Source organism: Alternaria postmessia, assembly GCF_024291825.1.
Source record: "Alternaria postmessia strain BMP 2775 chromosome Unknown scaffold_45, whole genome shotgun sequence".
NCBI classification, from domain to species: domain Eukaryota; kingdom Fungi; phylum Ascomycota; class Dothideomycetes; order Pleosporales; family Pleosporaceae; genus Alternaria; species Alternaria postmessia.
Genome location: NW_026260118.1, coordinates 61,239 through 71,284, shown reverse-complemented (window position 1 = coordinate 71,284; position 10,046 = coordinate 61,239). Strand labels below are relative to the sequence as shown.

The 10,046-nt window shown below is 52.1% G+C and overlaps 5 protein-coding genes across 5 annotated transcripts; 2 read left to right on the top strand and 3 right to left on the bottom strand.

The window, feature by feature from the left end:
• J4E82_007057 (uncharacterized protein) lies at positions 1-3,280 on the top strand (the record flags this gene model as incomplete). The annotated part of the gene is made up of 2 exons (XM_051733306.1): positions 1-1,963; positions 2,022-3,280. The coding sequence occupies 2 exons, from the start codon at positions 1-3 to the stop codon at positions 3,278-3,280; spliced, it is 3,222 nt and encodes a 1,073-aa protein (XP_051586908.1).
• An 857-nt stretch (positions 3,281-4,137) lies between these two features.
• J4E82_007056 (uncharacterized protein) lies at positions 4,138-5,535 on the bottom strand (the record flags this gene model as incomplete). Its single annotated transcript, XM_051733305.1, has 3 exons — positions 4,138-5,142; positions 5,193-5,398; positions 5,457-5,535. The coding sequence occupies 3 exons, from the start codon at positions 5,533-5,535 to the stop codon at positions 4,138-4,140; spliced, it is 1,290 nt and encodes a 429-aa protein (XP_051586907.1).
• Positions 5,536-5,787: 252 nt separating this feature from the next.
• On the top strand, positions 5,788-6,714 carry J4E82_007055 (uncharacterized protein; the record flags this gene model as incomplete). The annotated part of the gene is made up of 2 exons (XM_051733304.1): positions 5,788-6,637; positions 6,686-6,714. 2 exons carry the CDS (start codon positions 5,788-5,790, stop codon positions 6,712-6,714), a joined length of 879 nt encoding a protein of 292 aa, XP_051586906.1.
• Positions 6,715-7,621: 907 nt separating this feature from the next.
• J4E82_007054 (uncharacterized protein) lies at positions 7,622-8,073 on the bottom strand (the record flags this gene model as incomplete). The annotated part of the gene is made up of 2 exons (XM_051733303.1): positions 7,622-7,691; positions 7,751-8,073. The coding sequence occupies 2 exons, from the start codon at positions 8,071-8,073 to the stop codon at positions 7,622-7,624; spliced, it is 393 nt and encodes a 130-aa protein (XP_051586905.1).
• Positions 8,074-8,411: 338 nt separating this feature from the next.
• J4E82_007053 (uncharacterized protein) lies at positions 8,412-9,670 on the bottom strand (the record flags this gene model as incomplete). Its single annotated transcript, XM_051733302.1, has 2 exons — positions 8,412-9,581; positions 9,638-9,670. The coding sequence occupies 2 exons, from the start codon at positions 9,668-9,670 to the stop codon at positions 8,412-8,414; spliced, it is 1,203 nt and encodes a 400-aa protein (XP_051586904.1).
• Positions 9,671-10,046: the final 376 nt, after the last annotated feature.

Genomic DNA, 10,046 nt, shown 5'->3' with positions numbered 1-10,046 from the left:
ATGGGGAAAAAAGCAACGACCCTGGAGGGTCACGTCAGTGGCCAATGCAACAAACCCATGTCACTGCCCGCTCACAGCCTTACGCTCGAACAAGTCAAGACCGAGCTGAAGACTGAAGAATGGCATGGTCTGGACGACGCCGAAGCCAAGCGCCGTGTCGATGAGTACGGCTCCAACGAACTTGGTGAGGCTGAGAGCGTCTCGCCAGTAAAAATTCTGATTGCTCAAGTCGCCAATGCCATGACTCTAGTTCTCATCATGGCTATGGCCGTCAGCTTTGGTATCAAGTCTTGGATTGAAGGTGGTGTCGTCGCCTTCGTCATCGGACTGAACATTGTCGTTGGCTTCTTTCAAGAGTGGTCTGCCGAGAAGACTATGGATTCTCTACGATCACTCAGTTCACCAACCGCCCGTCTCATTCGTAGTGGCCAACAGGTCACAGTACCCTCCGCTGAAGTCGTTCCCGGAGATGTCATTGAGGTCAAGGTTGGAGACACCATCCCTGCCGATATTAGGGTTTTTGACGCAGTCAACTTCGAGACTGACGAAGCCTTACTTACCGGAGAGTCCCTTCCTGTTCGCAAGCAAGAGGACGCTACCTTTGATGAGAAGACTGGCCCTGGTGATCGCCTTAACGTCGCCTACAGTTCGTCCTCGGTCACCAAGGGCAGAGCCAAGGGAATCGTTTTCGCGACTGGCGCCTACACTGAGATTGGCGCCATCGCTGCTCAACTCCGTGAGACCAAGTCGAAAGTTCGACCAGTCAAGCGAAAGGAGAACGGAAAGGCAAAGCCACATCGTTACCTCGAGGCTTACACACTTACCACTACCGACGCTATCGGTCGCTTTTTGGGTCTCAACGTAGGAACACCTCTCCAGAAGAAGCTTTCCAAGCTAGCAGTATTGCTCTTCTTCATCGCTGTTGTTTGTGCCATTATTGTCCTTGCAGCCAACGAGTTCAGTTCTCGCCAGGAAGTCATCATTTACGCTGTCGCGACAGGCTTGTCCATGATTCCAGCTAGTTTGGTCGTTGTGCTCACAATTACTATGGCAGCGGGCACCAAATCCATGGTCACGCGAAATGTCATCGTCCGTAACCTCAAGTCCCTGGAGGCTCTCGGTGGTGTTACCGATATTTGCTCCGACAAGACAGGAACACTCACCCAGGGTAAGATGATTGCCCGCGGTGCTTGGGTTCCAGGCGTTGGAACATACACTATTGAGGATTCCAATTCTCCCCAAGACCCAACCGCTGGTCACGTCCGCTTTGGCTCCGCAGCTCCTAGCAAGATGGACCTCAAGGCTGGAGGTGATGCTTGTGGTGAGCGTCTCTCTGTCGACAAGCTTGAGGCCCACAATGTCGAGGGCTTCGGCGAGTTCCTCAAAGTCGCATCTCTGGCTAACTTAGCTGCTGTCAAGCAAAACAACGAAGGTGCGTGGGAGGCCCACGGAGATCCCACCGAAATCGCTATCCAGGTTTTCGCATCTCGATTCGGTATGAACCGTAGCCATCTCGTAAAGGGCGATTCTGCTACGTGGGAGGATCTTGTTGAGCTTCCTTTCGATTCCGACGTCAAGCGCATGTCCGTTATCATGAAACACGCAAGTGGCAACTACGCTTTCACCAAGGGTGCCGTAGAGCGCGTTATCCAGAGCTGTACCACCTACCTCGCCGATGGCAAGGAGCAATCCCAGCCTGTCACTGAGGAGTTCCGTAACGAAATCCTCGCCCACATGGCATCTTTGGCCGGTCTTGGTCTGCGTGTCTTGGCTTTGGCTAGCAAGAAGTATCCCGCCGACGTCGAGAAGGGCGCCGAGGTTGAACGTGCCTCTGTAGAATCTGAGCTTGTCTTCCGTGGTCTGATTGGTCTTTACGATCCTCCCCGCCCCGAATCCGCTGTCGCTGTCCGCCAATGCCACGAGGCTGGTATTGAGGTCCATATGTTGACTGGAGACCATCCAGGTAAGCTTCAACTGTACAAGATCCTTGCGAGATATACACTGACGTTGTACCTCTTCAGATACGGCGCGCGCAATCGCTATCGAAGTTGGTATCTTGCCATCCGCTGAGCGTTACAAGAAGATCTCTACCGATGTCGCCAAGAACCTTGTTATGACCGCTTCCGAGTTCGACGACCTTTCCGATGACCAAGTCGATGAGCTTCCTGTTCTGCCATTGGTTGTGGCCCGTTGTGCGCCTAGCACCAAGGTCCGCATGATCGAAGCTCTCCACCGCCGCGACCGATTCTGCGCCATGACTGGTGACGGTGTCAACGATTCTCCTTCGCTCAAGCGTGCCGATGTTGGTATTGCCATGGGACAGGCCGGTTCAGACGTCGCCAAGGAAGCCTCCGACATCGTCCTCACAGACGACAACTTCGCGTCCATTCTCGCCGCCATTGAAGAAGGTCGTCGTATTTTTGACAACATCCAGAAGTTTGTGTTGCACGTCTTGGCTGAGAACGTCGCTCAGGCTGGTACGCTTCTCGTTGGTCTCGCCTTCAAAGACAGGACTGGTCTTTCCGTCTTTCCTCTCGCTCCTGTACAGGTTGTCTGGATTATCATGGCTACTTCAGGATTGCCAGACATGGGTCTCGGTTTTGAACGTGCTGTGCCTGACATTCTGCAACGCCCACCTCAATCTCTCAAGACAGGTATCTTCACCTTGGAGTTCCTTGTCGACATGGTCGTTTATGGTCTCTGGATCACTCTTCTCTGCTTGGCCAGTTTCGTCCTCGTTGTCTTTGGTTTCGGTGATGGTGAACTTGGTACGGGTTGCAACGAGACATACTCCGAACAGTGTGAGTTGGTGTTCCGCGCCCGCGCTTGCACATTTGCCTGTTTGACATGGTTCGCTCTCTTCCTCGCCTGGGAGATGATTGATATGCGTCGGTCTTTCTTCCGCATGCAGCCTGGCAGCAAGCGCTACTTCACCCAGTGGATGTTTGATGTATGGAGGAACCAGTTCCTCTTCTGGGCCATCATGGTTGGTTTTGTTCTCCTGTTCCCGCTCATCTACATCCCCACGCTCAACACAGTCGTGTTCAAGCATGCGCCTATCGACTGGGAGTGGGGTATCGTTTTCATCGAGACCGGCATCTTCTTTGCAGGTATTGAGTTCTGGAAGTGGTGCAAGCGCGTCTACTTCCGCCGCAAGGGAGCCAAACACGGTACCGGAAAGGTTGACAAGAACATGGAGATCGAGGACCGTGTCTTTGGTCGTTACTATAGCCGCGACTCATCCACCACTGGCAACGAGAGCGTGCAGGAGAAGGCTTAGGCGTTCAGTCTGAGATATTGTAAAGAGACAAGGCTGCAGATGCGTTCCACCAGCAGAACACCTGCCCAGCACAAAAGTTAGTTACCTTAGTATATAGAATGATTAGAAATGACCACGACAACGTAGCTTGCGTTAACAATAAAATGATATTATATCAAACCCCTGCCTTTTATACACTTGAATCACATTGCAACTCTTTCACGCTCAAAGTCGACAGTATGTAGCGTTCCTCTATCCGCTGCATGAGCGACGAAGTTTCCTCAGTCGCCCGTGCTCTGGGACCCATCCATTACACTAGCCGATTTGGGCGACACGTAGAACGAATGAACTCGGGTTGAGGTGGAAATTCGAATTCAGTGATAACGGCTTGGAGATGCACAGATGGGGAAAGTTGGTGCTCTTGAGCACTTCTTCTGTGAGGCGCAGCAGCCAAAGGTAGACTGCGGCATTTTGTTGATGTGACGGTAGTGGTTGCGGCATTTTACTTACCACCAGGCCTACATGAGATGAGATCGTCAAGAACACCATGTCTACGCAAGGAATCATTAGAGCAGCGTTATGGAAAATAATGGTTGATGCACTATGTGAGCGAACCTCCAGTTGAGCTACTGGGGAAACTGCAAATTACGTGGTGAGGATGCGAGGGGAACGCGATTTGTGTACGTCAAGTGAAAGCCTATCAAAGGAGCTTGGAGATTCTCGCGCTATTGTGAGAGATGGACATGGATGAAACGCTCGTCTAAATATTGGTATTCATGGTCAAAGTGTAGTGGGGATGGCTACCTCCTCTAAGCACCTCTCGCCCAAGGTACATAATGATACAGATCGCGGTATTTGAAAGGGTACTTGATTGTCTCCTACACGACCAATCGTCCTGGCTCAACCTCGAGGACGGTCTTGACGCGCTCAAGGAAGATGCGGCCGCGCTTCTCGTCGCCTTTGGGCACGCTTACGCTGAACACATTCAGGGGTCCAGCAACGCCTGCTGCGCCGGTTACGGATTTCCTAGTGGAAGCCTTCTTGCCAGCCAACATGTCAAGGATGTCGGACTTTGGTGCTGGGGCACGCTTGCTAGGAATAGCAGTCGGGGGTAGCGCAGTCACTTGTGGGACGAAATTTCCCTGCGAGTACTTTCCGGCTACCTTGTCAAGGCCAAGGACTGCATTGAATAGCTCGTCGGCAGATGGCTTCGCGACTTTGGATCGCGGGAGGTCTTCGTTCGCAAGCTCGGCAGCACGCGCAACAAAAGTGGATAACGGTAGGAAGACGCCTATCGAGTCCTTGACGCGCTTCTGGCACTCCATGACTGCGGTGAGAGAGACGGGCAATGCCACCTCAATCGAGAGGTCCTCAACAACTGCAGGCGCTTCAGCTGCAGTCTTCTTAGGCGCCTCCTTCTTTGCCATGACCTTGATGTTGGAGAGATCGAGGTGGGAGAGCTTGGTGAAGCGGCTCGCGAGCTCTGAGGGGTATGCGTTCTCGATCTGACCAATGTATGCAAGTACATCTCCCTTGAGTAACCTGCCACCAGGCCCAGTCGCAGGGATCTTGTCAGCCTCCTCCTTGGGCAGCCCGTTCAGTGTGAGCAACTGCTGTACAGAGGGGTATAATGGATATGTTTGCTTGGAGGCCTTGCCACTGGAGGCTTTCTTGGAAGCATCGGACTTTGCAGGCGGGGCAGAGGTTCGCTCCTCCTTTGGTACGGGTGCGGGCTCCTTGTTGGACTCTTTGGGCGCTTCAGCCTCCTTCTTGGGTGCAGGGCTTTCTTCGGCGGGTATCTCGAGGGTGCTCAGGTCGTCGCCAGGCTCTGCAGTGACTGCTATCCGTGTGCCGACCTGGACTGCTTTGGAACCGTCTTGGACCTACGGCCTCGATTAGCCACGAACTGAAGCAATGCGTCTTTCCCACGTACAGTGATCTTTGCTAGTATGCCGTCATCCTGCGCCTCCACGTCCATCTGCGCCTTGTCCGTCTCGATCTCGAGGAGCACGTCGCCGGCGGAGAAAGAGTCTCCCTCCTTGATCTTCCAGCTCGCGATGTTGCCCTCGGTCATGGTCGGTGAAAGTGCAGGCATGTTGAAGTTTTGCGCGGCGAGCGCGGCCTGGCTTGAGTGAAGTCCTACCCGTCGTGTCAGTATATTTGTGCATTCTCCGGTGTTTTGGCGTGTCTTTTGTACCTCTCCGGGCGCCATGGCTGCGCAACTGCTGCGAGGCAGCCCGCGCTGAGACCCTACATACCGCGGCGAGCGAAGCCATGTGGAATCAATTGGCCGGCGGAGACAATGGCAGTGGGAGGGTTGTTTGGCGACGGGGCTGATCTGCTGGCGGAAATGTTGGGCGGAACAAGCTTCGGAGGTGTCTGGCGGGACGCGCTTGGGCCCGCTTTCTGGTTGGACTTTTTCCCGATATATCGCGACTCCATCCACGCTCACATAGCGACGCATTGACTTGCCCGAGCATGCACGCCTCATAGCGGTACATCGAGTATCCCATACTAATACAGACACCATGCCCGCCTTTTCCCGGGGCTTCGACGCCTTCATGCGCCAGAATTCCTTCCGCCTCCCCTCCTCTCTCCGCGCAGCCCTCTTCGGAACACGAGAATCCTTCTTCACACCCACCACGCTTCGCCAAAATCGCTCCTTCACCTCGTCCGTACTTCGACGCTACCAATATTACAAGAGTACTGTTGTCACACCAAAAGCCAGTGGATTTGTAAACAACGACCCAGTCCTACGCCAAGTAGTCCAAACCCGTCAGCCTATCCTACTATACCAAGCGCCTAAGAACAAATGGTACTATCTCAAGGTATACGGAACGGGGGCATTATGGATAGGAGTTGGGGCATATTCCATCAAATTCAATGACGACATCAAAGACAAGGGATTGTCCTTCTTCGTACGACCAACGTATATCGTGGTAGGAGTGAGCTTCGTTATCATCGGCTGTTATATCTGTACAGCGCCTAGCAATCGCATGCGAGCGTTGGAAATACTCCCAAGTTTGCAGGGCGGGCCCATGCAATTGCGCATGACTGTCAAGCCAGTGCCGTGGCTGAAAGAGCGCGTCATATACTCGAATCTAGGAGCAGTGACGATAAGTGAGAAAACGGAACCCATGGTGCAAGAGTTGCTTGAGGCAGAACGTTTCAGGAAGCAAAGACTATGGGACGACTTGGGACATATGAACATTGCGGCCCGTGTCTGGGAAGGATCTGCGCGCTGGGTGCATCAGAAGTGGACAAACTTCTTCTTGAAGTTTAAATTCGCAGTACTGAGGTTCGGTATCGCGAAGGTCAAAGTGGGGGGAGACGAGTGGAAGATCGACTGCTCGGGCTACTTGTTGGAGAACGGCAAAGGTACGACTTCATCATCATTGTTCTCAGAGTAATTCTAACGAGACATAGCGGTCGACCGAATCATTCCCGAAGAGTAGGAAAACCTTGCGCATCCTTCTGGAAGTGATCTTACAAAACACTTTGAAAAGTTGCTGCCTATTTACGACCACGAAGGGCCCGCCGGGATAGTGAAAGCACTTGTCGTACAACCGGTAACAAACTTTGCAGGCATTGCAAGTCACGTTAGTTCATAAACTGACCACATAGGAGCTGTTGCACTCCTTGGAGGTAGGCGATCTACTTGTATATTAAACGGCAGACAGCTGTAAATTTATGTAAGATACGACCCCAGCCCTAGCAACGGCATGGTATTGCCGAAAACACCTGTGCAACAAACACTCTCATGCAAAGCTGGCGAACGCAGTGTCAGCCTCACATGCTTTATGTCTATCCTGAAAGCAGTCGTCTTGCCTTTGGTGAGAGATGCAGGGAACTTGGGCAATCCACTACTCAAATCGCGAGCGATCACACCTACACTGTCACTTCCTTTCGTCCATTTGTCACGGCCGGTTCCACAGCCATGCCTGTAGGTACCAGGTCTGTGCTTGCATACAAGGCTGAATCGGTTGCAATGACAGCTAACGCTGCATACGGCATGACTTCGTAGGCGGGCTGAGCATACATAGCATAGGCAAAACCGCCTATTGTGGATACTACTACTGTCGATCTCATTCCTGTAGGTTCTATGTGGTAGGGTAAAAGTTGTTTTCCAAAAGTGTCTGAACAACAAAATGACGACTTAGAGCTCGTTCAAATTTAAGGGTAGAGTTTGCGTCTTACAATGCAGACTCTCGAACTCAGGAACGGCGAGCTCCGCCAACAAAAAACATTCTTGCCATCCTATATATACTCGGGACTGCAAAGCGCAGCATAGAAATGTTACTATGTAGTACCAATCATATACATCTCTTCGTAACGTTTGTCGCACTATACACACTACCATAATCACAACGCTATCCAGTACGCCACACCCCCAGTCCCCTTGTAGAATTGCGTGAAAGCACCGACCGTCGAACTGCACCATTTGTCAACAGCCATTCCAGAGTTCATTGTTGGCCAGAAGAGACAACTTACCCTCTCATCTGCTCCTTATCCTTTGCTTTTTGCCAATCTTTCCAGCGCTCCTTCTCACTAAGATTTGCATCACGCCATCTCTCTTTGCCCGGTTCTGCGGATTTCGATCGCCGTGAACTGGAGTGCGAGGAAGAGCCATGAATATGGAGTTTTGATCGCCAGGATGTTGCAGAGGACGGACGTTCTGGTAAAGGGGATGGAGGCTTGAGGGTCGTGGACGATGTTGTGGTAGTGGACACACTATCCACGTCTACAAGAGGAGTCGTGGGCTTTTTCATCCAAGCAGAAGGCTCGGAATTTGTTGTTTTGTATGGATCAGTCATGGCTGTGATGATTTGTGCAGATATGAATGCGCAACTATGGAGTTGTAGACGAAGATGTTCACGACAGCGTAAAAAGTGCGCAAGATGAGAGGATACAAGGCGTGTCAGTAGTTGAGAGCAGTCATTGTTAACCACATGTAGATCAAGGCGCAAGCATGTTGTGTCGAGAGTCGGGCGTGGCTGTGAAGTCGTATAGCATGACGGGCGCAAGGCGTTTACTGGGCTGAGCTTACTAGCATTTATCCGGTATTGTGGCGCAAGCGCCCAGGTGTGGCGTTATACATAGCTACGTGGAGCCAACCAGAAAGTTGCGGTAGAGATGTCCAATTAAACATACTTTACGCTGCTAGCTCTACGTCGTCAAGGTTCTTCCGTATGAACTTTGTTACAGCATCCAGTCCATTTTGAACAACATCTGTCTGGTTAACATAGCCGATCCTGACGTAGCCCTTGAACTCTTCGCCGAAACAGGTGCTGCCAGGTACGAACATGACGCCTGTCGCTTCCAGCAGCTTTTTGCAGAAGTCGATCGAGTCGACGGGCTTTCCTTCCCTGTGAAACTTGACGAAAGCTGTAGTGCCAGCAACGGGCTTGACCCATTCACACTCATCTTCGTTTTTGAGTTGAAACTTTTCTAGAATGGCCATGTTTTTCCTCGCAAGTTCGAGGTTGCGCGCTAGCAGCTGATGCACGGTTGCCGAGTGTAGCGCATATGCTGCGATGCATTCATCAAAGTAGGAGACAGAGATGGTGGTGTAATGACGCGCTGAAGCGATTCTCTCAATGATCTCAGAGCTACGAGAAGCTATCCATCCTATGCGGATACCGGCAAGTGAATAGGCCTTTGACATGGAGCCCGTGACGATGACATTGTCGTAGCCCATGGATAGGAGAGACGGTGGAAACTCCTTGTCCAAAGGACTAATGGAATGGAACAGTGGCCGATAGACCTCGTCACTCATGATGGTAATATTCTTTTCAGAAGCAATGTCGATGAGTTCTTGTAGGAAAGTCTTGCCTAGGATGGCACCAGTAGGGTTGTTGGGGTTGTTGATGACGATGAGCCTGGTGTTGGGCTTGATAAGCGACTTGAGGTCGTCGATTTTGGGTACCCATTTGTTCTCGGGTGTAGCTTTCCACAAATCGACTTCAGCGCCCAGTTGCTTAGGGACCTCGTAGAGAGATTGGTAGGTGGGGTAGTGGCAGATGACATGGTCTCCAGGGCCAGCGAGAGCGTATGCAGTCAGATAATTTGCTTGAATGGCACCAGGAGTGATGAGGATGCTGTCCGGGGAGAGTGGGTTTGTGACTTTTGCAGAATACAGTCGGGCGAGGTTGTTACGTAGCTCGTCACTTCCTCTAATGGTACCGTATGTGAGGACACGCGAGGTATCGAAAACTGGTCGGTCTTTGTCCTCGGACAGCTCGCGTAGCTGATCGACGGAGATTGAGGCACAACATGTTTCAGCGACGTTGTACTTGCACTTTGTCTCGTATGCGTCCATCCACTGGGGACGTTAGTTTATATATTCCCCACGTGGAGGAGATGCGGGGATGAACCTACGGACTCGACGGCGAACTCGTCGATTTTGACCATATTGACGGATAAGAGGGTTGGTCTGTTGTTACAATGAGAAGAAAAACACACAAAGGCCACTTGTTCAGCCTGGAAGTTTAAAATGTCAACTTGGGGATTGACATAGGGCGCACATGGCCTCGAGATGGCTCCGCTGGAGCGGGCGAGCTAGCAGCTAGAGGGCTCCGGCGGCCAGGTATGCCCGAGAAATGCGGCGGCTCTACAGGTGTCGCGCGGTCACGTTGATCACGTCGCTAGAGATGAAGCATGAGGCTGCTAGTGGCGTGATGCGCGTACCCATGATTTCTCTTTTGCATGTTGCAAGTCAGATATCGATGACGAAGACCATGGTGCCCACGGGTGCCTGTTGGCTTGTGCCTCGGTCTAACGGTCCGCC